The 26,293-nt window shown below is 41.8% G+C and overlaps 1 protein-coding gene and 1 long non-coding RNA gene across 8 annotated transcripts in view; both read left to right on the top strand.

Annotated features, from left to right (window-relative positions):
- Nucleotides 1-296: 296 nt before the first annotated feature.
- On the top strand, nucleotides 297-5,408 carry LOC105533614. Of its 6 annotated transcripts, none has more exons than XR_001005132.1 (4): nucleotides 395-573; nucleotides 2,808-2,860; nucleotides 3,584-3,684; nucleotides 5,208-5,408. It is a non-coding gene; the product is annotated as an uncharacterized LOC105533614 (long non-coding RNA). The 6 variants fall into 6 exon arrangements; XR_001005137.1 differs by having other exon boundaries at nucleotides 2,714-2,860; XR_001005136.1 differs by having other exon boundaries at nucleotides 2,667-2,860; nucleotides 3,584-3,674.
- A 4,727-nt stretch (nucleotides 5,409-10,135) lies between these two features.
- Nucleotides 10,136-26,293, top strand: part of HEATR6 (HEAT repeat containing 6) — a 38,196-nt gene continuing 22,038 nt past the window's right edge. Inside the window, exons 1-10 of one of the 2 annotated variants that reach the window (XM_011972086.1) lie at nucleotides 10,136-10,196; nucleotides 10,389-10,500; nucleotides 12,999-13,106; nucleotides 15,351-15,491; nucleotides 16,088-16,203; nucleotides 17,036-17,150; nucleotides 18,549-18,650; nucleotides 19,506-19,643; nucleotides 21,926-22,224; nucleotides 22,968-23,145. In XM_011972086.1, coding sequence (XP_011827476.1) covers nucleotides 15,432-15,491; nucleotides 16,088-16,203; nucleotides 17,036-17,150; nucleotides 18,549-18,650; nucleotides 19,506-19,643; nucleotides 21,926-22,224; nucleotides 22,968-23,145 — 1,008 coding nt within the window. In that variant the 5' untranslated portion in view covers nucleotides 10,136-10,196; nucleotides 10,389-10,500; nucleotides 12,999-13,106; nucleotides 15,351-15,431. Of the gene's footprint in view, nucleotides 10,197-10,270; nucleotides 10,501-12,998; nucleotides 13,107-15,350; nucleotides 15,492-16,087; nucleotides 16,204-17,035; nucleotides 17,151-18,548; nucleotides 18,651-19,505; nucleotides 19,644-21,925; nucleotides 22,225-22,967; nucleotides 23,146-26,293 lie in introns of those variants that run through there. The other variant, XM_011972085.1, reaches the window with a different exon arrangement.

The following is a 26,293-nucleotide window of genomic DNA, read 5'->3' as shown; positions in this document are numbered from 1 at the left end:
TACTTATGTTCAATACTTATGCCAGCCCTTTTCTCAGTCACTCACAGCTTTTTTGATTTAGGAATCTTTTTCATTATTTAATTTTTTTTTTTTTTTTAATTTTGTAGAGACAGGGTCTTGCTCTTGTAACCCAGGCTGGTCTTGAACTTCTGGGTTCAAGTGAACCTCCTGCCCCGGCCTCCCAAAGTGCTGGGATTACAGATGTGAGCCACTGCATCCGGCTTGGTGTAGTAGTCCTATCTGTCTGTCAGAGGAGGGTGTTCCCTTGGCTCAGAGCCTTGCTTAGGTAACGTGGAAGGACCCAGGGTACACAAGGTAGGTGGCTGTTCTCCGGAAATGTCAGTTTCTGGGCAGGGCTTAGGTGTCTGCAGTCCCTAGTCCCACCCCTGGCCTTGCATTCCAGCTCAGCAGGTGGAAGGTATAAATTTCAGCTGCTCTCAGCCCTGCTGTGATTTCTAAAGCCTTTTAACAGCAACATGAAGTTGGCAGCCTTCCTCCTCCTTGTGATCCTCATCATCTTCAGCCTAGAGGTACAAGGGCTTCAGGCTGCAGTGAGACCGTTGCGACTTTTGGGTAAGTCCAGGCAAAAAGTAGCCCAGTTCATTTTTCCTTGAATGAGGGGGCCAGAAAGTAGGACATCAGGGACCAGTGTGTGCTGGGGAGGAGAGGGGAAGAAAGGAGAGAAGAAAAGGTCTTAAAGGGCCACTGCAGGGACCCTCCAGTGCTACTCAGCTCCCCAGAGCAGAATCTCTTTTCTTCTACCTCCACTTTCCCCCACTCCTTTCCCTGGGTCACCGCTCCATTTGGACTCTCTGTACCTCCCCTCTTACCCCCTCATCAGCCACCCTCTGACTCCTGCCATCTCCCTCTCCATAAGCTTCTTCCTGTCTTGCTACGAATAAATTGGATCACCTAGAGAAAATATTTTCTTAATCATGTTAAACATTAATCATCTCAATCTCTTCTTTTCCTTTTACCAACATTCTCAAAGGAGTAATCTTAGTTCTCTGTCCGTACTTCCCAATAAGTCATTCCTTGACCCCTTGAAGATGGCCTACAGCCTCCAGCCCTGCCCCATCACTCTCCTGAAACTTCTCTTCCAGATTCTGTGGACAAATCTCATGACTCCTCAGTCGCCAAGTCTTTAACCTCTGTGGTGTCTGACACTGCTTGCCACCTCCTCAGTTCTCAAACTTTCTTTTCTCCTGCATTATCCTTCATGGTATTTTATTCTTCTCTCTAAACATTATTGGATTCAGTTATTACTTTCTTTTCTTCTTCGCTCTCCTTCCCTCAACATTAAACTGGTGGCCAAATACTGTCCATTCTCTGAAAGTGTCTCTTGCATATGTTCTTTTGTTCCCCTGCCATCTCCCATTGTCACGCAGTATTTCCAGCCCCGATGACCTCATGTCTGGGCCATGCCAGGAGCTTCCTAACAGCTCTCCCTGCCCCTGTCTTTCTGCTGCAGTTTACTTGCTTGTTGCATTCTGTTCCATTCTAGGCTCTCACACCAGAATAATCTTCCTAATTAAACATCAATCACATCCCTGTCTTGATCTATCAAATGAAATCCAAACTCCTAAGGCCCTCAAGATCTGCACCCCACACGCCCCGTAACTTTATCCCCTACTTACTTTTCCTGCTTCATTTCCATCTGTTCCCTAACACTTACCCAGCCCTCCATTTGCCACTCCTCCTGTGTTCCTTGTATTTCAGGGTGAGGAGTGAAGTGGATGAGGTACCCAGGGTACCTCAGGTACCCAGGGTGCAAACATTAAACGGGTGCTCACCGCCAGCATTGTGCAAGGGCCTCCTGGAATCGCATGCCCTAGGCACCTCACTTGCCTCACCCTAATCCCGGCCCTGCATTTCCCCTTGTGAATTGTTGTTAGTAATTCTTTTTTCTTCTCACAACACTCCACCCATGCCCCTCAGTTCTGACTTAAAAAGATTTCTGCACTTCAAAACTCACCTTTTCTGATTAATCTAATTGGAAGTAATGTCATATTCTCTGAGACTTTTTTTTTTTTTTTTTGGCAGGATCTTGCTTTGTTGCCCAGACCAGAGTGCAGTGGCACAATCATGGCTTACTGCAGCCTAAATCTCCTAGGCTCAAGTGATCCTCCTATCTCAGTCCCCCAAGTAGCTAGGACCACAGGCATGTGCCACTAAGCCCGGCTAATTAAAAAAAAAATCAAAAACTGTAGAGACTGGGTCTCAAACTTCTGTGCTCAAGCGATCCTCCCACTTCAGCCTCCCAAAGTGCTGGGATTACAGGCATGAGCAACCACGCCCAGCTGAGACTCTTTAATTCTTCAAATATACCACTCTTAGGACACTTGTTACATATTGCTTTGTTTTTAGTACTTTGAATATGTCTTATCCATATTGTTAGACTCTAAGCTGTTTGTCTTACATCTTTGTATTTGCTGAATAATTTCCTCTGTTTTATACATAGTAAGAAATCAACAGATATATACTTAATAAGTAGATATTATTGATTTAATAAGTCAAACTGCTGTGAGTGGTGAAGAGGGATCTTCAGATTGCTCACCACAAATCAACAAAAGTTACGGGAAGCATGGGGGGATGGTACTGATTTTCTCTGAGGTCTACAACTACATTGAAGATATTCCACCAGGTCCCCTTCTTACACCCCTCAGATACTGCTAATCAGTCCTAGCACTCATTCTCTTTGAACCTGGACAAGGTGTCCGACCCTTCTCAAAACAGCATCAGACAGCTACCTCCATTGACTGAAACTGACAATGGAGAATAAAACTCATTACCCCTGCTGAATCCAGGGGCCCTTTTTACAGATGAGAAAAGTCCCAGAAAGATCCAGAGACATAATCAGGTAAAGAAATTCCTGCTAACAGCTGAGTAGCCAAAGTACAGTACATATTCATCCAGAGTTCTGAGTATGTTTTCCTAGAAGCCTGTGCGATCCTAACCAACTCTTTGAACCTACTTCATTGGTCCTCAAAGAGCTTGACGTTCTGGGAACTTGGGAGCCTCCAATCAGGTCCGGAATGACTCCTTGAAATTTGGAGATATGCACTTATGTCAGGATGAGCTTCACCATGTGGGATAGCAGAAGGTGCTCAGACCGAGGAGCCAGGCAAATCTCAGTTGAATCTCACTTCTGTACCCACTGGCTAGCAAGTCACCTCTTTGAGCCCCAACTGCCACACCTGTAAAGTGGGCCTAGTAAGACTCACTGCATGGGGTGACTGCAAGGGACTCCTGATGGCATGTGGTAAGTGTGAGTCTCTTCTTCTCCACTCTATTCCCTGCAGAGTGGGGAAAGTGAAGACGTTTAAGTGGGCTTCTTTGCACTTCCCCTCCACAAACACAATTATCCCCATCTCTAAAGTAGGCCTTACTTTTTTGAGATCATGTGAATGCATTGCCTTTAACTGGAATGTATAAGATGTTAATGATATTATTCTGCAAGTAATAAATCATACTGCATATTGAATGAAAAGAAAAATGTAGAACTGACTTCTTAATCAAGGGCTGTTCTTGTAGCATCTGTCCCAAAAGTACGGTGGTTTTCAGCACATTTGTTCTTCCATAGGTACCTGCGTCGAGCTCTGCACAGGTGACTGGGACTGCAATCCCGGAGAGCACTGTGTCAGCAATGGGTGTGGTCATGAGTGTGTTGCAGAGTAAGGACAGGTAAAAACACCCGGCCCTCTCTTCTTTCCCAAACGTTGTTCAGTCTAGGAAGGTTGTGCACTTAGCCTCAGTGGGACTTTCCAGAAATGAGTAGGACAGAAACCTGTCTCCCTCTTCCCCCAACCTTCCCAAGAAAAAGATGCATCCATCACAGGATGGTGGTTTCCAGACCTTTAAAATAATTCCCTAACCCAGTACGTCCTGGAGCAAAATCAGACTATTTATTTAAGCAAAATGATAAAAATCACACATAATCCCCCACCTCAAAACGTCTGCTTAACACTTTGGTGCATATTTTAAACATACACAAATATATAATATTTATATAAAAATGAGATAATCTTGTGCCTTTTATTTTTTTGAGATGGAGTCTTGCTCTGTCACCCCAGGCTGGAGTGCAGTGGCATGATCTCGGCTCACTGCAAGCTCCGCCTCCTGAGTTCACGCCATTCTCCGGCCTCAGCCTCCTGAGTAGCTGGGACTACAGGCGCCGGCCACCGTGCCCGGCTAATATTTTTGTATTTTTAGTAGAGACGGGGTTTCACTGTGGTCTTGATCTCCTGACCTCATGATCCGCCCACCTCGGCCTCCTAAAGTGCTGGGATTACAGGCCTGAGCCACCGTGCCAAGCCCCAAACAACTTTAATGTCAATACTAATGCTTCTATCCCACCATCTTTGATAGAAGTTCATCATCTATGCTCAGATACTTAGCAACCTTTAGTAATACATGTTTAAGATATTTCTTATTTTGATATTATGAATAGGACTGTAACAAGTACTAAACTGTATACATATTTGTCCTTGGGACAAATTCTAAGATGTAAAATTGATGACTAAAGAGTATGTTCATTGGCCGGGTGCGGCAGCTCACGCCTGTAATCCCAGCACTTTGGGAGGCTGAGGCGAGAGGATCACGAGGTCAGGAGATGAGACCATCCTGGCTAACACGGTGAAAACCTGCCTCTACTAAAAATACGAAAAAAAAAAAAAATTAGCCGGGCATGGTGGCAAGCACCTGTAGTCCCAGCTACTCAGAAGACTGAGGCCGGAGAATGGTATGAACCCGGGAGGCAAAGCTTGAAGTGAGCCGAGATTGCACCACTGCACTCCAGCCTAAAAAAGTATGTTCATTTTAACCCTGTGACGTACATTACCATGTTGACTTATGAGAACCCCTTTTCTGTGAAAATGTCTCGGGGGCCTCACAGGATAATTTATTTGTTTTCAGTAGCCATTAGTTGAAAAATGCATAATAAAAAGCTACCAATTCAGTTTTGATTATAAACTAAGTTGCACTAAACACAAAAGAATCAGCACACACTTTAAATAAAAACCCTTTGTGTTCAGAATGTATTATTTGGCCAATCCACCTGCAATCCTTGGGGTGCTTAGGGCCTGGCTGGCTCTTTGCAGGTGTGATTGATTTCCCAAGTCAGGAACTGTTGCCTCTTGATTGTATTCTGTGGACCCAGGTCCCCAAACCAGTAGGTCTGGGGCATAATTTTTTGGTCTTTTTCTCAGATGAAGAGTTATCTTAAGGATCATCTTTCTCTAAGATAAGCATCCCTTCCTGGAGTTCCTATCTTCCAAGATGTGACTGTCTGGAGTTCCTCGACTAGGAAGATGGATGAAAATGGCGAGCCTGTGGATAGGGACTACAGGGGATATGGGAGGCAGGGAAGAGGGGTTGTTTCTTTTAATAAATCATCACTGTTAAAAGCACTCATACTATTTGAGTTATTTGGTTAAAGGTGAGGAGGAGGGGGGAGAAGGACAGATGACATTTGTTGTGTACTGACTATCAACAAGGACTATGTTAAATTCTTTCCAGACATTATCTAAGTATCCTTAACAACCTTTTGACTGCACTTCTTTTTTTTTTTTTTTTTTTTTTTTTGAGACGGAGTCTGGCTCTGCCGCCCAGGCTGGAGTGCAGTGGCCGGATCTCAGCTCACTGCAAGCTCCGCCTCCCGGGTTTATGCCATTCTCCTGCTTCAGCCTCCCGAGTAGCTGGGACTACAGGCGCCCGCCACTTCGCCCGGCTAGTTTTTTGTGTTTTTTAGTAGAGATGGGGTTTCACCGTGTTAGCCAGGATGGTCTCGATCTCCTGACCTCGTGATCTGCCCGTCTCGGCCTCCCAAAGTGCTGGGATTACAGGACTGCACTTCTTATCATCACTATTTGAGGACACTGAGGTTTGGGGCAAAGTCATATAGCAAGTAAGTGTCAGGGCCTAAACTATAATCTCATGTCGAATGCCACATAAGGCCTATGCATTATAGCATGGTAGTCAGGAGCCCTGACTCTGGATTTCAAACCCAGGCCCACCACACAGCCACGTTGCCTTCAGTGAGAATCTTCGTCTTTCTGTGATTCAGTTTCTCATATATATAATAGTACCTCATAAAACTACAAAGATAAAAGAGGGTCATGTAAAGTACTGACACATTGAAAGCATTCAGCAAGTGTTAACTACAATGATTATTAACACAGTAGTACCCCTAATCCATGGGGGATATGTTCCAAGACCCCCAGTGAATGCACAAAACCGTGGATAGTATCAAACTCTACATATACTGCCATGGATAGCATCAAACTCTATATACATGTGTTCTGTCCTATAAATACATACTTATGATAGAGTGTAATTTATAAATTAGGCACAGTAAGAGATTAACAATAACTAATAATAAAATAGAACAAATAAAACAATATGCCAACATCACTACTCTTACGCTTTGAAACCATTATTAAGCAAAATAAAGGTTACTTGAACACAAGCACTGGGACAGTGGATCTCATAATTGAGATGGTTATTAAGTGACTAAGGGGTGGGTAGCATATAAGGTGTGGGTATGCTTGACTAAGGGATGATTTACATTCCAGGCAGAATGAAGTGGGACGGCGCAAGATTTCATCACACTACTCAGAACAGCAGCAAGTTGAAATGTATGAATTATTTCTGGAATTTTCCATTTCGTATTTTTTTTTTTTTGGATGGAGTTTTGCTTTGGTCACCCAGGCTGGAGTGCAATGGTGCGATCTCGGCTCACTGCAATCTCTGCCTCCCAGGTTCAAGTGATTCTCCTGCCTCAGCCTCCCAAGTAGCTGAGATTATAGGCGTGTGCCACCATGTCCGGCTAATTTTTGTATTTTTAGTAGAGATGGGGTTTTAACATGTTGGTCAGACTGGTGTCGAGCTCCTGACTTCCAGTGATCAGCCGGTCTCGGACTCCCAAAGTGCTGGGATTACAGGCATGAGCTACTGCGCCCAGTGCATTTCATATTTTCATACTGTGATTGACCACGGGTAATTGAAAAGGCTGAAAGCAAAACTACCGATAAGTGCGGACTCCTATGTAATCAAATAGATAGTCTGATGACCCTGAAACAAAACTCAAGGCCAATCCTCCTTCCTAGCCTCTCCTGGTTAAATGTGTAATCTGGATACTAAAATCAAGCTCCTCTCTTCTGGTTTTCCCTATTACAAAATGTGGGAAGTAAAAAACAATGTGTTTATAATTTCTTGTCTATGTTCTTCACAATCACAGCCAGCCTGGGCTGCAATCTGATTTCAACCAATTTGCTGCCTGTGCAGCTTTGACCAACCGTTTATACTCTTTGGCACCATTTTCTCAACTGTAAAAGGGGGAAATAATATCTACCTCATTTGATGCTAAGACTTACAAAACTTTATAGTTTACAAAGCATTTTCACAAAAATCCCATTTGATTTGCGCATCAACCAATGGCAAATAGGGTACCCTGAATAAAAAATTAGTGAGTTCATTCACATTCCAGGGGCTGTGCTAGCCCTGGGATACAACAGCAAATGAGACAAACAGGACCTGTGCCTTCATGGAGTTAACATTCTAGAGGAAGCAACAGATGATAAAGTAAGCAAATAAACAAGATAACTGCAGGTTATGGTAAATTTTCTGAAGGAAATAATCAAAGATGTGAATTAGAGTGAAATGGGGGTATGCAAGCCTACGTGAGTTAGGATGACCCAGACTCTCATGAAGTGATAAAAATGAAGTCTTGAGAGGTTTCCAAACATGAAAGGAGTGAAATTCCATTGAGGTTCCAGATCATCCGATGCAAACGTGCTTAGCACCGCTTAAAGCCCCTCAGTCACTGCAGGACTATGAAAATGTGGAGAATTGAGGAGACAGGAGATTTTCTTGGAAGAAGGCTTTTGCCATGGTGTGTTTCCACAGTTTCAGCGTGGGAGATGGGAGCAGGAGTGCTACTGTATAAACTCAAGCCAATGTAGGGTGCCTTCAAAGACCTCCCTCAGAGCTTGATATATGTTTCCTTCAGTTGGTGATCATTGCAGAGTAGGGATATCCATTTCCTTAAAGGAACCACACTAATCCACAAGGGTATTTTCTACCAGAACTCAACAGACTGGCATCAGTATACTGTATTTTACAATTCCTGGACCATTCCAACCTGAATAACACAATACGTAGGTCATCCATATTGCAACTTAAGGTCAACCACACCAAACCCAGATCCTTCCCACAGTCTCTTTGAACCACCTGCATTGTGGAAATGACCACTCACATCCTTCTAGCCCAATGTGTAAGACAGCTCTTTAGTACTACTTCACATACTCTTGGTCTTACATTCTTATTCTAGCCTTTGCTACAGCAACTAGTTTATCACAGGCATCTACTAGCTTAGCATAGGTCTAACTGGTGAGAGCCTTGCCTCAGATATGCACCCTAGTTTCCTCACTGTTGCCTCAGGGCTTCTTTGACTATGCAACATAGGACTCCTGCAGGAACCAAGCACAGATACATGCTCAACACAGGAACACCAGTGAATTAATGCCTTGTGGGCAACTTTTGACAATAGAGCCAAAAGCTGACAGATAAATGCTTCCCCTCTCTGTTCCTTCAGAAGGGTTTTGAGAGCTTCACAAGGCTTCTCAGAAACTCCTGAGGACTGAACAATCAGTCACCCCTTGCAACGGCCATCTCAATAACACATATTGGTATTAATTCTCCTTCCTTTCTTGTTCATTCCTGGATAAACCACTCACCTATCAACGTCGTCTGAGGCTCTGATTTCAGGGAACCCAGATTAAAATATCCAACGACTAGGTTTCAGCTCCTGATCTTCTCTGAACAAATGCTTGAATACATTTCTTTACATGAATACACACACATACATGCACATATACCATGCACATATGGACACAGACCAGGAATAAGAAATAATATACCAGCACAATGGAATCTAAATCCAAACAAAAAAATTAACATTTCTTTCCAAGCCCAAAGTCTTCAGAAAACTACTTCTGCTAAAGCATACCCCCAGTTTTCATTCCTGAACAGAAATGTTTTATTCTCAGGATAAAATATACATTCAGGTGACTTCAAGGCTTTCCCTAAGGGCCAAGGGTGAGGTTTTGCTTTATATTTGCATAACTCAAAGGCCCTAGAGACGGTTTTCCCAACCTGCCCAACTGTGAAAGCCAAGCCTCCACTTCCTGGATGACTGAAAACTGATCACAGATTTTTAAATGGCCATTGTATTCTCCAGCTTCTTGACTTCAAAAAATCTTGGGGTGTCTCAACTCAACCTGGTCACCCTTGGGCAGATTATGTTTTACATGATTCAGTTGAACTCCAAAATTACTCTTCTAGTGGGGCAAGGTGCCTCATAATCTATGACAGGATTTACACTGGGAAAAGGGGAGAAAAAGGAACCAAGAGTGCAGTCAGCTGTCACTTAAGTAGGGAAAGCTGCCCTATATTCCATTGGCCAGATTGTAATCACATAGCCACAGCCAACTGCAAGGAATGCTGGGGAATGTAGCCTTTATTCCGGGTGGTTTTGTGCCTGGGGCAAGATTTTAGAAGAGTAGAAGGGTGTCTTAGAACTAGCAGTTTCTGCTACTGCCATCCACAGCATAACCTCTCCAACTCCAGCCCGAATCTGAAACTCTAGTACTTAATAGAGTACCTTCAGCCCTGTCCAGGAACAAATTCGGGGAGGGCAAACTTTCTGGAAGCACAAATTGAGAACTCACTTTTCAGTCAGGGCTCAAGAAGGAGTGGCCAGCGAAAAATCTCCAAGCCAATTCTTTCTTTCTGTAGCCAATTTCCTCTCTCTTCTCTCCTCTCTCTCTCTCTTTTTTGAGACGGAGTCTCGCTCTGTCGCCCAGGCTGGAGTGCAGTGGCGCGATATTGGCTCACTGCAAGCTCCGCCTCCCTCAGCCTCCCGAGCAGATGGGACTACAGGCGCCCGCCACCACGCCTGGCTAATTTTTTTTATTTTTATTTTTAGTACAGACGAGGTTTCAACGTGTTAGCCAGGACGGTCTCCATCTCCTGACCTCGTGATCCGCCCGCCTCGGCCTCCCAAAGTGCTGGGATTACAGGCGTGAGCCACCGCGCCCGGCCTCCAAGCCAATTTCTGACAAGCATTTGTAGGGTACCAGTCAGAGGCGTCCCGCAGTCACGGAAACCCCTCTGAGCCCCAGTCCGGTCCAAAAAAAGTACTTCCGGAACTAGCGCGCGGAGCGGGAGGATGCCCCGGAAGTATTTCCCTGGGACCTCCCCCCTCCCCCACACGTAGAAAAGATGGCTGCTGTGCAAGTTGCCGACTCCTTGCCTTCCGGGCAGCCGCGGGAGGCACCGCGGGAAGCAATCCCGGAGCGACGCAATGCGTTTCGCCGCTTGTCTGCCAGGCTCTGCGCCCTTCGCCCGGATGACAGCAGCTCCGCCCGCACCGAGATCCACCTGCTCTTCGATCAGCTCATCTCCGAGAACTACAGCGAGGGCAGTGGCGTGGCTCCGGAGGTAGGCGGCGCGCCCGGGAGAGAGCTGGTGCGGCGCCTGCTGGCCCCAGCCCCACCCCTCCGGGAACCCAGCTGGTGGCCTCCGCCTGCCTTTCTCTGCTGTTCCTACTCTCGCGCCTGATGATTTAGTTTCAGGCTGGCGTGCCCCCTCCTACCTTGGCACATTCTTAGTTCTCCATTTGGAAGACCGTGCAGTGCTTGGCACGCTCGACTCATTCAAAACCCAACTTGACGACTCCTGCTCTGATAATGCCTCGGGTTTTCTCTCTGATACCACCTTTCCATCTGTCCGCACCCTCCTTCACTGCCTCTCTATGCACCCAGAACACTGTTGACAAAATGCATCATTAGTACTGTTTATTGGGTACATGGTACACGGACCACGTGGGAATCTTAGAACTTGAGTAGTATTAGGTCTTTTTTTGCTGATGAAAATACTGAAGCTCATAAAAATACAGTATACAAAACTCTGCCACAAAGCCCCTACGTTTTGTGTTCCTACACACTGGCTCCTCCCCTCTGCCGTCTTTTTGAGTAATCTTACACACATAAAGCCTTAAATTAATGAATTCTCTGAACTGTTGACACCATGGCCTTCTGGCCCTACGTAGGAAAGAGGGAAGTGGTGCAAGTTGCCTGCTTGCACAGGCATTTCAAACTAGACAGTTCCTAAAGATGAAATTCATTAGCTCCAAACTCACATTCCCGTCCCTAACCCATCCCACTTTCCAACACACATGCACCATCCACCAAGTCACACAAGACACAAACACTGTTTCTTCCCTCCTTCATCCCAGATCCTGTCCAATTCAGATATTTCAGAATGTGTCTCATACATATTTCTCAGTTCATCCCCTCCTGTCTGTTCCCATAGCGAGTGCCTTAGACCTCAGGCAAGGCGTCTTATGCCTGGACTGTTCCACAGGTCTCTTCTAACTGATCTCCTGCCTCCTGTCTAACTCCTCTCCAAGCCAGTCATTCCTCTGATGCCAGAATGATCTTTTCTTTAGGAGGAAAAAAATTTGATCATAAAATTTAAAATCTGCTTTGGAAAAGTCTTCAATACGTATCGGTAAATGGTTGAAGCAAGTTGCAGAACAATTCATACAGAATGAGATCTGTATGAAGCTGGAGGAGGGATTTTAAAATATGTGTGTTTATGTATGCAAAGTAAAAGGTCTGAAAGAATTGACAACAGAATAATAGTGTATGTCATTAGGAAGCAGAGTGAGATTAAGGCAGTAGTCGGGGACTTTTGCTGTATTTGTATAATTTGATACTTTTGCAACAAAACTTCGTACCTTTCCATTCTCGCCTGTTACTCCTTTTGTTCCTGTGTGCAGTCATTTAAAACTTGCTGTTCTTCAGGCACCTACTGGTGTTTCACACCTCCAGGTTTTTGCATACTCTGACCACTTTGCTTGCAGTGTTTTTTGATGCCCTATCTGGCAAATTTCTCCTCATCCTTCAAATCATTCCAGGTTCTGCTTTACAATCACCTCCACAAGGCCTCCCTAATTACTGTTTCTGGACAGAGTTTGTACTTTATTCTTTCAGCACTTTATTCACCTTATTTTAATTATTTGTTGTGTTTCTTTCTGTCACTAGTTTGTGAGCTCTTTGAGGTTCGGGAACATGTTTGTTTTTACCTTTGGAGCCCAAGGACCTAGCACACTATGGCACGTTGTGGGTGCTCGGAACCTTGTCATTCTATAAACATCAATGGATGAATGAAGAGTGTGACTTGCAAATAGGTCCCTCTTCTTTTTTTTACAAATTCCCTAATTATGCATAAAATCCATAGAAGCGTTAGGTCTGATTTTTCCCAATGACATTGAAAATCTGGTTCACTTACCTTTTGGTATTTTTAACTTTAAGTTTGTGCTTTTATACCCTAGAAGCCTTTCTTTGGTTGTTTAATTATATTGTCTCTACATATATAGAGAGCAGAGTCTTCAGCCTGACCAAAACTATGTTGATTCTTTTCCTTTTTTTTTTTCTTTTTTCTTTTTTTTTTTTTTAAGAGACAAGGTCTCACTCTGTCATCCAGACTGGAGCGCAGCAGCAAGATCATAGCTCACTGTGACCTTGAACTCCTGGGCTCAAGCTGTCCTCCCACCTCAGCCCCCCAAGAAGCTATGACTACACTCCACCATTTCCAGATAATTTTTTTTAAAAAAGTTTTTTCTGTAGAGATGGAGTCTCACTATGTTGCCCAAGCTGGTCTTGGACTCCTGGGCTCAAGCAGTCCTCCCGCTTTGACCTACCAAAGAACTGGGATTAGGTGTGAGCCACTGTGCCTGACTTTTTCCTTCTTTTTTAGCACATCCTATTTTTGTGCTGTCACTTCATTTTTTTCCTTCCTGCCTCACATTTTCTTTCCCCATTTTGAATGTGAATATTTACTTTTGTTTTCCCATTTGGCTGTGTTTTGAGGATCCTCACTTGACTAATAAGTATTTTACCTCTTCTTTGTTTTTTTTTTTTTTTTTTTGGTAGGACGTTAGTGCTCTTCTTGTCCAGGCTTGCCGACTGGTACCTCTTAACCAGAATCATCTTGTCAGCAAAGTGTCCCAGCTTATCCACCATTTACTTAACAGATTACAGGTAATCATGTGTGTAACTCTAGAATTCAGATCATGAACTTTTGAGACTAAGTAGATACCTTTGAAATACTACATCTGTAGTAGGTATGATAGACTGTTTTTTGAGATGCTATAGGAAAAGCAAATGCCTTAATAATAATACTTTTAAAGCAAATATAACTCTGATCCAAAAAAAAAAATTATTCTGTAGAATTCTAGTAGTTTGTCCATTAGGAGTATGCCTTTCTGTTTGGTTCAGTTAACCAGTATCATTCAGGCTCCCCAATCTTATAATTTTTTTCTTTCTTTTTTTTTTTAAGACAGAGTCTCATACTGTTGCCCAGCCTGGAGTGCAGTGGCGCTATCTTGGCTCACTGCAAGCTCCACCTCCTGGGTTCACACCATTCTCCTGCCTCAGCCTCCCAGGTAGCTGGGACTACAGGCGCCCACCACTACACCTAGCTAATTTATAATTTCTTATGGAAGATATATTTGAGCAAAATATATCTAAGAATAAATTGAAATAACCCCCTACCTCTTTCCCACCAATATTTTTCCCCTTTCCTGAAGCTACCATTTTTGTGGTCTACTTTTGATGCTTCTAAAATATAAGAAGTAACTTGGGGCCAAGGGGACAGAAGGATAAAAAGAGCCCAGTTATTTATTTAAGACTGTTACTACATGAGTATGTGCATATATTTAAAAGCACAAAACATATCAACCAGCATTATGTGAATTAGGATGCTTTTGGCTGCAAGGAACAGAAAAGCCATCCCAGAGTCACTAAACAACTTTTAAAAAAATAAAAAGGAATCACTCCATGTCCCAAGTCCCAAGAGAGGCATCTGTAGCCCCTTAATAATAAGAGGCTCATCTTTCCCTTCACCATCCTCAGCATGTGGGTTACCCTCAGCTAGCATCTCTCACAGTCATAAGATGGCTATGCCAATTCTGGACATCCCCTGCCAAAGAAATGATTAATGTTCAGCAGAAGCTAAATAACTGTATTTTATATTGTGTCTCTTATACTTAAGAGTAAGGAAATGTGTCCCATAAACTCTCTACTAGACTCCCCAGTATCTTGCTGGAGAGACTTAGGTCATATAAATACCTCTCTAAACCAGTCTTTAAGCAGGAGAATGGTCTTAGTGAATAGCTCCAGCCAGTAGTTTCAGCCTTCACTACACATTAGAATCACTTGGAGGAGGACTTAAGCTCCCTCGATGCTTACAATGTGCAGCAACAATTAGCCTACATCAGGGTTTCTCAGCCTCAGCACTATTGATATTTTGGCCCAGATCATTGTTTTAGGGGCTGTCTTGCACATTGTGGAATGTTTAGCAGCATCCTTGGGCTCTGCCCACTAGACGCCAGTAGCAGCTCTCCAATTGTGGCAGTCAAAAATACAGGCATTGCCAAATGTTTCTTGGGGGTTAAGGTTGCCCCAGGTTGCCCCACTCTCTTAAACTAATTAGCGTTTACCCTTAGGTCTCATGTGGGAGAGGTGGACTTCCAAATTAAATTAGTACTCTGCCAGCAGGGAAGGAAGAAATGGATGCTGGTAGGTAACCAACCAACTCTGCTGCATGGAGTAAGGCTGTTTCCGTTTAGAATCGTCGAAACTAACATGGGGTAGCTCCTGTATGTTTACTATTCTCAGGTGTATCGTCTTTGTAACACTGGCAATTGGAGATGTTCCTGAACACCTGTGGCACCTATCACCCTTTACCAGCTTTCCAGCATTTGGTGCCAGTTAGTCTCAATTGTCCATGAATTGACACTTGGATTAATCTGGTCTGTCCCAACAAGATAATCAGCTCCGTGACAGCAGGGATATGCCCTGTCTTCAGGGGATATTACTCAGGTCATGTTAGAGATGCAGTAGGTGTTTAGCAGTTATATTGGTTCACTGTGTATTCGTTGAGTGTATTATGTATAAGGCAGTTTAATTAAATTTCAGTGCATTGAAATACTCAAATCTGTGTATTCACAGCTGCCAATGTCTGGTTAGTTCAAGGAAAAGTTACAAGGACTTTATCAAGTTCTACTTTACTAAAGAGGAAGAAGTGAGCAAGACCTTAGGGCGGGGAGAAGGCCCCTACGTTGATCAAACTTTCAGGCCCTTTAGAGGTGATCCTTTTGACACGTAAACGACAGACACACACTCTGTCTTTTATACAGCTTGATTCAGGTGAGCATACATGTCCATAAAAGCATAATATCTTTTAAAATTTAGATCAGAATGTATCTTTTCCTATTGTGTTAGGTAATTGTGGATGAACAGCACTTGGATTTCCTGTTGGCATATACTATTTCGGCTATTCATCAGTGTAGTTCCTGGACACACATGGAAATTCTTCAAGCCCTGGCAGCTCTGGTGTACTGCAATGGCTCAAAATGTCAAAAGGTAGTTTAAAGTGCTTTATCCTTCCTTTGAAAGGCCAGGAGCACAGGCTCTGGTGCCAACACTGTGTTCAGGTTTCTATCTTGCTACTAATCTCTAGCAATTCTTACTTAGCCACTCTGGGCCTTGTTTCCTCATGTATAAAATTGTTACTCTGAGGATGAAGTGAGACAATACTGGTCAAGTTCATGGCCCTTGGTAAATAGTAACCATTATTCTTAATATTATCATTACCCATCAGCCATTCGGCCACACTAAAGAGCATCAGCTGCTTCCTAGGCTGGGAGTAATGATCCTTATTGATGCTTTTTGGCATATCTTTGCATATCCATCTGAGACATTTATCTAACAGCTAGTCTTTTGGTGCTTAACTGCCATTTAGTTAAAAAAAAAAAGAGAGAGAAAGAGAGAGAAAAAAGAAAGAAGGAAAGAAAAAGAAAGAAAAAGGAAGGGAGGGAGGGAGAGAAGAAAGGAAAAAGGAAGGGAGGGAGGGAGGGAGGGAGGGAAGGAAGGAAGGAAGGAAGGAAGGAAATCTGTGTAAAACATAATATTTTCCTAGAAGCTTTTCTTTGACCTATGTTGACTCTTACTTGTCTTAGTACCTCCCAGAGCTACTAGGCAAGACCGGACTCTTAATGAAGTTGAGTGACTTGGCTCAGTCTGATCCTGAAGTCAGGAGAGTTGCAGTACATTGTATGGCAAATTTATGTCTCAGGTATGTGGCTCCAGTCAAGTTTCTCAACAATCATAAGATAGTTCCTCTGTTGGTCCCTTTGTAGGTATTTCCCTCTGCCTGAAGCCGGGGCCGACTTAGACAAATAGCTAACTTTGCATTTCCCATGTACTTTACTAATAAAATCATCTTACGTTGTTTGTTAATTTTAATATTGCTTGTAAAGAGGGAAAAAATAGACTAGGACCATATTCCTAAAATGTGGTAATAGTGACATAATGTGCAGTATGTCAAAATTTTGTTTTCTATTGGTATAACTTCTAAGGATATTAAGTTTTTAGAAGGATATATTCATGCAAATTTCAGTGCTGGCGAGATGTATCTGTAAAGGGCAATTTCTTTTCTTTGAAGAAGACAGAAACAGCCCCAGCTGCTCCCCCTAGATTCTCACAGTAGGCAATTGAAAACGAGCAGCACAAATGTGAACTCGTCTCTGCATGGCACGGTGCTGTCCAGTGAGTAGGAAGGCAGGTACAGATGTGTGATTCTAGCTTGACAGGACCTGTCTGGATTATTTCCCTCTTGGGACTGAACAGCAGAACTAAAACAAGATTTTTCTTTCTCCATACTTTTTCTGCCACAAAATTCTGTAACCTTTCCTTATGGAATCCACCCTTCCTCTTACTCATTCTAGCCCTGTGCCTGTCCCCCAGCAGTAACTAATTAACCAAAATAATAACTTTTCATAGCATAGTTGCATTCAAGGGTATATTCCAACTCTAATAGTCCATATTACTGCTATTTTTAATTAGTCTTTTGCAAGCCTCATTTCAAAAGAGACTGAGTTTGAGTTGTTTTCTCTATACGCATTTAGTGTGCCCGGACAGCCATATTTGGAGGAACCCTACCAAAATATCTGTTTCCAAGCTTTCCTGACTATTTTACAATCTCCAAAATCATCTGATATGGATGATATCACATTTTGCATGGTAAGTGGACTATCATTGATCTAGTGAATGTCGTGGATGTGTCTAGCAGCAGATTGGAAAAGTGTTACTAATGAGTTTAATTTGCACTATTAGCTTTGTCTAGAGCAATACACATATATGAAATGTTTGTAACCTAGAAAGACTAAAATTATACCTTTTCGGTTTAAATTATAAGAAGCTTTTTATTTGCTACATTTTACAATTCTAGCTTTTTAGAGGAAACTATTCTTTTTCCTTCTGAGTATAAAACCAACAGTTGCAGGCTAGTGACTATCTTTAAGATGGAAGTGAAGAGAGATTTCACCAAATATATCTGCAATATTTTATTTCTTTTTAAAAAATATGATGCAAATGACAGTTTGTTAACATCCTTTAAATTTAGAGTAACACATTTCAAATGTTATATATCTAAGATAAAGTTCCTTCTAGTCTCCTGCTCAGATGTAGCTACTGAAGACGATTTGTGCTATGTGCTCTCAGTTTTTTTTTTTTTATGTATGTAAATGAGCATATTTACAACTTTAAATGGGGTCATATTTAACATGCTGTTTTGTAACTTTCTTGTTTTGTTAAAACTTAATATATCTGGGACATCTATTCGGTTCCTGTTAATATACCTCATACTTTCTAACTGCTATGGCTGGAAGACCTTGGACAAATTAGTTAACTTCTTGGAGCCTCCATATTCCTCCCTGAAAAGGGACTGATATAACCGCATTGTGGGGTTCTTAAGAGAAGTAGATGAAATAAAGCATTCAAAGGGTCTGCTGTTCTTCTTGTTGAGTTTTACATTTAGCAGAGGGTTAGCTTCTAATTATTATCATAATCATCATAACTGAAGTTTTAAAAATTTTCCCACTATTTCAAACAAGACTACAGTTCATATTATCCCAATGTAGGAAGTATTTCTTAAGGACAGAGTTCTAGAAATGAGATTACTGAGTCAAGAAATCAATCTTGGTCAGAATTGCCCTCCAGAAACTAAGTTTTTATAATTTATCATCTGTTCCCACATACATCCCCTTTCCTTTAAGAGGGCTGGGTTTGCCATGTTACAGAGCTTCCCCAATTCTGATCTGTGCTATCTCTTTTTTATCACTTATCACATTTTTCTTGCTAAACATCTTCTTTCTTTTTTCTTACCATTTGTACATACGGGTTTATAAATGTGTACAATAAGACCACTTCATTATTCTTTTCTTCTAGAAAAGAATTCATGGTAGTTTACCAGGTCTCCTTGGATCTTCATCTCTGCTCTGTGTGTGTATGTGTGTGTCTAAAGGTTTTTTCCATCATCCAGAGACTGTCTCTCTTCCTTCCTAAGTGGTGCTAGTAAGTTGATTCCTGGACAACCAGATTTTATTCTGCCTTCTAACTGGGTCTCCCTTTTCCCCCTAGTTACTGCAAAATGCATTAAAAGGTATACAGTCACTTCTAAATGGTGGGAGAATGAAACTAACACAGACTGATGAACTTGGAGCACTTTTAGCTGTGCTAAAGGTAAGACAAGTCTTCATATGATCATTGTCTTTCCTGTTTCAACCCATGGTACAAGGACCACTTTACATCCTTATTCTAAGGCTAACTTTGAGGTATTAAAAGTTCTTACATATATTTTGAGAAAGTAGACAAAAATGTTCATGTTCAAAGACACTTAAGAACAGAAAATAATAAATCTCCATTTAATAAATGCATCAACATTTTAAAATTATCTCTGAATCTTAGGAAGGGAATAGATAGGGGGGTATGACCTGTAGAAGATTTAATTATAGATTATGTTGTACCTGTTTGTACTTGCAAGAAGAGCCAGTGCTTCTCCTTGGCTTTCTCCTCCAAGTAGTAGGCAGGCCAACCAAGACGTGTGTCAGTGGGCAGCTTCCGAGCGTGCCAGTCAGTCGGAAAGTCAGGCCAGCATCTCCGGGGACCCAGCTTCTTCAGCCAGCAAAGTAAGAAGTAATTCTTTCCTTGTGGCAGTCTCTTGCTCCCACATCAAATAGAGAGATAGCTATAGGTGGAGATAGGTAAATAAAAATGATAAATTGGTTTAAAGAAATTGTAGACAGATAAAGTAATTGGATAAATTTTATGAATAAATAAGGAAACTAAAACCAGACCTGATTTGATCTGACTAAACCAGATCCAGCTGGAGGCCAGATAAACTTCAGCTCTTCTTTAAGCCCTACGCCTTCAAGGTATCTATTTTCTGTCTCATTTATATTTCCTTAGTAGTCTTTTGAACATTAATCTGTGAGTGGTCTGATCCAGACATGGTAAATAGTTCTGTTTTATGATTAATGGTTTTTTTGGTTTTGTGTATGTGTGTGTGTGTGTGTGTCCTTGATTCATCATTATTAGAAGTTCATGTTTCACGGACTCCCTGGACTAAACATAGAGATGCCCACGGTGTTGTACCCAACTCCGCTTCCTCAGTATGATGGGCGAACACCTATCAAACCACAGCAATCAGAATCCAGTGCTTCTCGACCAACTTTGGTACATTTATGTTTATTTCGATTTAAGTTGTGGCGTATTTTTAATAGATTGCTATGTGTGTTTTCTGTGATTTGCATCACTACTACCCTAAAAGCCTACCTTGAATTTTATTTCAGTTTAGGGTTGTTAGCATAGTAAATTTAAATTCATCTGATGCTCAAAGTACCAGTTAAGCATCTTATACTTCTAGAGGTGTAGTCAGTGTGACGGCTACAAAAATGAGCATCCACTTTATACCCCAAACCAAGCATTGTCATCCCCATGATGCCCAAGACCAGGAGTCGTCAAAGTTTTCTAAACTTTCTCTACAAGGCTAGTAAATACTTTAGGTCTCTGTCATAACTGCCAACTCTGTTGTAACAGAGCAAAAGCAGCCATAGACACTATGTAAATGAATGGGCCTGACTGTTTCACTAAAACTTTATTTACAGAAGCAGGCTGTGTGTTGGGCTGGATTTGGCTTTTGGGCCATAATTTGCCAGCCCCTCTTTAGATCGTTAGAAGCCCATCTACCAGTCAGTGCGCCATCTCCACACCTTACATTCACCTGATTTCCCAGCCTTTCCAGATAGCTGCCATCTGCCTCATGCTTAGGTTGGAGAACCTGGAGCATACAGATGTATGGCCAAGGATTCACTTCCAGAAATGTCATACCTGATCAAAATGCTTCTTATTAGAAATTATTTCACTCATTCACTCACTCGGCATTTACCCAACGTCTGCTGTATTCCAGGCACTGTGCTAAGCACTAAGTATATAGACTGGCTGCTTTTAGGAGTTTGAGGGAGAAGGCAAAGATGGATAAACAACTACAATGCAATATTATTGTTTCTCTCATTAGAATATTCACAGAGTACTCTGGGAACACGTTGAGGGCACCCAGTCTAAATGGAGGAGGAAGAGGAGGCTTTTTAAAGGTGTGGTAGCTAAACAGAGATTTCAGAGTGAGTAGCAGTACTGACAAGGAAGAATGTTTCATGCTGATAAAATGAAAGGCGCATAGACATAGAGAATGAGAGTATACATTGCCCATTTGTGTTTTTTTTGTTTTTTTTTTTTGAGACGGAGTCTCGCTCTGTCGCCCGGGCTGGAGTGCAGTGGCCGGATCTCAGCTCACTGCAAGCTCCGCCTCCCGGGTTCACGCCATTCTCCTGCCTCAGCCTCCCAAGTAGCTGGGACTACAGGCGCCCGCCACCTCGCCCGGCTAGTTTTTTGTATTTTTAGTAGAGACGAGGTTTCACCATGTTAGCCAGGATGGTCTTGATCTCCTGACCTCGTGATCCGCCCGTCTCGGCCTCCCAAAGTGCTGGGATTACAGGCTTGAGCCACCGCGCCCGGCCACATTGCCCATTTGTTAACTAGCAGGACTAGAGTTTCAGTGCGGCAGAGAAAGAGTGGAGCCATTGTGTAGCAGAGGCTGAATGATGAGATTCTTGTACAGGAGGCTGAGGAGTTTGGGTTTTTATCTCGTAGGCAATAGAGATTCATTAAAGAATCTTGTATAGGGGAATGACGTTATCAGATTTGCGTCTTAGAAAAATCACTGTGGTAGCAAATAAAAAAGTATGGGTCTGGGGCCACAATAAGTAGTCCAAGATAGAAGTAATGGGAGCTTCCTTCCCCAAGGCCACAGACTTTGAGAACGTGGAGGAAGACCCAGATTCCAGATATACTTGGATATCAGAAAGAGAGTAACAGGGAGAAAGAAAGAAAGAAAACTGGCTTCTACTTAGTATCTACTTGTACAGAGACCCAAGGCTCTGAAATGTGCATTGTATGTAAATGGACTACCGTCTCTTCTATGCAGGCATGTAGTGATACTAGCTATGTATCTTACTTGGAGAACGGATAAAATAGACACTCAAGTCATTTTCTATAGGCTTTAATGCTCTTGAGAAATTCCAATTGAGAAGGCTGAGTACTTTCCCAACACCTGTGCAAGGTAGGTGGTATTAGCCGCATACTTACAGATAAGCAAGGTCAAGCTCAAGAGAGGCTAAATGATTTGCCTCAAGTCAGAGAGGTACAATTTAAACCCAGGCCACGTGTTTTACTGTGTCTCATGTATTTCATTCCTTCTTTCTAATAGTAGACAGTCAGCACTTAGCATCGTGCCTGATGCCTAGGGTATTAAAGAAGTTCCACTTTTTTCTTTTCTCTTTTCTTCTTTAAACTACATGTTGGGGACATATTTAGTCACTTTAACATGAAGAAGTAATGATTCAGTGAAAAGCCATTCTGAAGTAGCTATTATGTATGTCTTCGTTTGCTCCTAAAATCAGAATAAAAAGAAAAAATCCAAAGTTAAACCAAAGAAAATCCAGCAAGGAGAGGAGGAGGAAAAGGAATCCAGTGGTGAAATAGAGGCAGCCTCAGTCACTGGCACAGGCAGAGTGAACCTGCATGAAGGGAACACTTGGTCTCCCTCTTCCCTGGGTGTCCAGAGTTTGCCTTTAGATGGAAGTGGAGCTGCAGGAAAAGATGGAGTCTCCTCACCCTTCAGTTCTTCCAGTTGGAAAAGGGTCAGCAGTAGTGAGTCAGACTATTCTGATGCTGAAGGAGGCATGCAGAGTAAAATGAGGTAGTAGTATTTTGTTACATTTTTGTATGTTGTATTCTAAGTTGCATGTAAGTTTATAACTTTCCTGAAAAACTTGACTGCTGCATGTGATTTAACTTGAAGAGCCTGATTTCTGGGGGCATGGTGTTATTCAGAACATGACTTGCTGTCTTGATCTGCCATTGCACATGTCATTCCTCTCCTTAGAATATTCTTTTTTGCCTTTTCATCTTGCGAACCACTACTCATCTTTGATATAGGCTCTGAAATCATATTCCCCGGGAAGCCTTTTCTGCCTTAGTGTTATTCGTGACATATTATGGTTATCTCCTTAACTGTCCCTCGCTGCCTAGCTTGTCAAGGCTGGGGCTTTGTTTATGTCTAGCAGCCTCAGCATGATGCCTGGCACATACACAGGTCATTCAGTAATACTCGTTGAATGGATGGATGGATACTCGGCAGTGTTTCGTGTCTAACACTAGTTTCCTGATATCAAAATGTTGTCCTCTTGTTCTCCAGTTGTGTTTTTTAATTGTCAGCCTTAATAACTTGTTATAGAAACAAATTGTCTTAACATGTTTTGATTGTACTTTGAAAGAAAAATTTTAATAACACATTAACATCTTTAGGAATTATTTAGAATGTTTAATTTTTGTATGTATCTTTTGAATTAGTGGAAATAAATACCAAATACCGTTTCATGTTTGCATTTTGAAAAAAAAATGATTTTTAAAATTTTTTTTTTTTTCTCTTGGGTATGAAAGGTCTTACCAAGCCAAAGTTCGCCAAGGAGCCTTAGTTTGTTTTCTTTCTACTATAAAATCGATAGAAAAAAAAGTTCTTTATGGCTACTGGTCGGCTTTTATTCCTGATACGCCTGAACTTGGCAGCCCACAATCAGTGTCCTTGATGACTCTTACGTTGAAAGACCCTTCTCCAAAGGTAAGAGAATTTAAACTCTAAGCTTTATAATAGGAAGAAAAAATGTACAGATCCTTATTGTTTTCTCTGCCTTATCCTATCTGATCTGAATATAGCTCTTAGTAACACTGACCCAAGTTCTGACTTGAGAACCACTGGACAGACAGGAAAATAGGAAGTGGGCTTTTGTGAATAATATGTTGAGGCTGATCATGTAGGATCACTTCTGCCCCAGGGCTTGCTTGAAGCCTGAGCACACTGAATTCTACCTTTGGTGTCTCCCTTGAACTGCACTGAAGCAGCTGTGCTTCTCTTCGTTTTGTGGAAATGTTGATTGCTGTGGTATTTATAATAAGAAAACATCAGAAATGGCTTAAACAACTCAGTAGAATATTATGGTACCTAATGGCTATGAAGGATGCATAAGGCTTAGAAAAATGCTCAAAATGTTCTGTGAAAACACAGGATATAGAATTAAATATACAGTAGGATCCCAAACATGTTTTTTTTCCTTGTAACTTTTCCAGTTTTCAAATCATGTGTAATAAATATTTACACATTTTAATGAGAAAAACTTATTTTTAAAAAAGAAGAAGAAAATGATTGGCAGGCATGGATACCTATAGCAAGATATCTCACGGCTGATCAGATATTTGCCTCTGCTTAAATATGTTAATTCCTCTCCAGAATTTAGCCACTTAACCAAGTAAGGAAAATAGCCTGCTGTTTACAACAGTGAATATTAAAAAGTCATGCCGAATGGCATCTGGGTGTCCTCAGGTAACCAACTACCCACAAAGAGAGAAGTTTTAATTAGGCCAACAGCATATTGTTCCTTTTCTATTTTAAAGATTATTAAGGGGTCAGGGGTGGTAACCCACAATACGTTGAAATTCCATATGAGTCATCTCCTTGAGTAACTTACTATATAAGAACATTTCTGGATGACCCATCAGAAGCTTTTACAAGGTAAAGAAAAATAAGTTAGCTTCAATTTTATACCCCCGCAAAAAAATGACTTGTGGGGTATTTCAAATACTTCTTATCCTAGGAAATTAAACTGGCAGAAATTTTACAAATTAACTAAATCAATAGTGAATGAGAACCTGGGAGAAAAATGGAAAATGAGTGGTGGCAAATAAATCAGTAATGAAGCCATTAGAGTAATTGAAATAAAAGCTGCTAAAAATATTGAGAACATATATTTGAGGACACTCCAGCTAGGGGAGCTGCCAGCAGTGGCCAAGGAGATAGTGCTGTGGAGCAAGCAGCAGCCCAGCTTTATCACCTGTATCACAGCTGCCCAGCCAAGGGGATGCGGGACGTGGGGGTTTGGAACATGAATACATAAAGGTTATGAGGTCATAGCTGATGAAAATGAATTGGAATAATTTTCCTGACGTTTATATCTTCATATTTTTTAAAATGTTTACATTTCACTTGAAGTGCCATGAGAAATTTCACATATTGCAAAGTGGTCTTATCCATCTCCTTGATTTACATACCTTTTAGACTTGTTCTAGGTATTTAAGTTTGGTGAATGCAAGAAATGTGCTGAGGAAAAAAGATACAGAACTTCCTTCTGTAGATGTCATAGATCCAGTACAAAAAGCCACAAGGAACTCCTGGAGAAATGAAAAACAAAACAAAACAAAACAAAAAAACAGTCGTCCTACTTAAAGAGGATTTTAAAAGATGAAAGAAATTAAATTAGTTCAGTATAATTGCAAGTGAAATGATTGTACTTGAGAGATTTTTTAAATCAAGTGTTAACTTGGAAGGGTTTAAATAAGTGTGGAGATTATTGTTTACAACAAAGCTTGGAACATACCTTTGCAGTCTGTCCATAGTGTAAGTAACTGTGCACCAAGACATATACTAGAAGGAAGTGTTGTGGTAGGTAATGTCATAGGACAGCCTTTTTTTTTTTTTTGAGATGGAGTTTCGCCCTTGTTGCCCAGGCTGGAGTGCAATGGTGGGATCTCGGCTCAACGCAACCTCCACTTCCTGGGTTCAAGTGATTCTGTCTCAGCCTCCCGAGTAGCTGGGACTACAGGCATGCACCACCATGCCTGGCTAATTTTGTAGTTTTAGCAGTGACAGGATTTCTCCATGTTGATCAGGCTGGTCTGGAACTCCTGACCTCAGGTGATCTACCTGCCTCGGCCTCCCGAAGTGCTGGGATTATAGGCGTGAGCCACCGCACCCAGCCCAGTGGGACAGGCTTTTAAAATAAAGACTTCTAGAAAGTTATGTGCATTAAAATTAAAAATAACAGATCATGTAATTAGAATAGAACAGCATTGTGGATTGACCAGATTAAAAGAGCTGCCATGATTTCAGGCCAAGTGGTCATCTCAGGTATTCCTTGTGCATGTAGCGTTAGATGGCTGGAGTTCCTTTTAGCCAGGATTAAATAAGACAACAATAGTTTATCTTGTCATTGAAGTGCTTAGTGGTTAGTTTTGACTTTATGGCAGGTCTGATATGACCCATGGCATACTCAGCTGAAAGCACAATTTTAACTGGTGTACTGAGAAGTTTTCTAAAGACAAATGGACAGAAGGAAAGGTGATTAGACTCTTCCAGTCAGAATGCCAACAATAAACAGAGGCTACTTTTAGGAAATTGAAACATATGCTAGAATGGTTAACTGGGGAGAAGAAAACTTAGAAATGTCCATTAGGATTTGGCAGTGTTGTGGTACTTGGGAAATGATCACATTTCCATGTTGGAAATGTGCTTCAGAGAGCACATCTTATATGCTTCCAAAAGGGACAGAGCAAATTATCAATAAAAAGAACAAGACTAATTTAATAATTTCTTTTATATGATTTCCTTAGGTGTTATAAAGGCATATTATGGAGAATATCATCAAGACTTGTCTAAGAAACAAACTACAGGGCAAACCTTTATCTTGGTACCTTGAGAATTATCCTGATTTACAAATTTTAGGATGATGATTTATTGCTCTTTTAGATAACTATAAAAAGTGAAAACAAATCGAAATCAAGATAATAGATGGTGTAGGCCGGGCGCGGTGACTCAAGCCTGTAATCCCAGCACTTTGGGAGGCCGAGACGGGCGGATCACGAGGTCAGGAGATCGAGACCATCCTGGTTGACACGGTGAAACCCCGTCTCTACTTTAAAAATACAAAAAACTAGCC

The sequence above is a fragment of the Mandrillus leucophaeus genome, unplaced genomic scaffold (genome assembly GCF_000951045.1).
Source record: "Mandrillus leucophaeus isolate KB7577 unplaced genomic scaffold, Mleu.le_1.0 Scaffold1267, whole genome shotgun sequence".
In the NCBI taxonomy this organism is placed as follows: Eukaryota; Metazoa; Chordata; class Mammalia; order Primates; family Cercopithecidae; genus Mandrillus; species Mandrillus leucophaeus.
The sequence above is the reverse complement of the archived record's forward strand: the minus strand, read 5'-3'. Positions and strand labels throughout refer to the sequence as shown.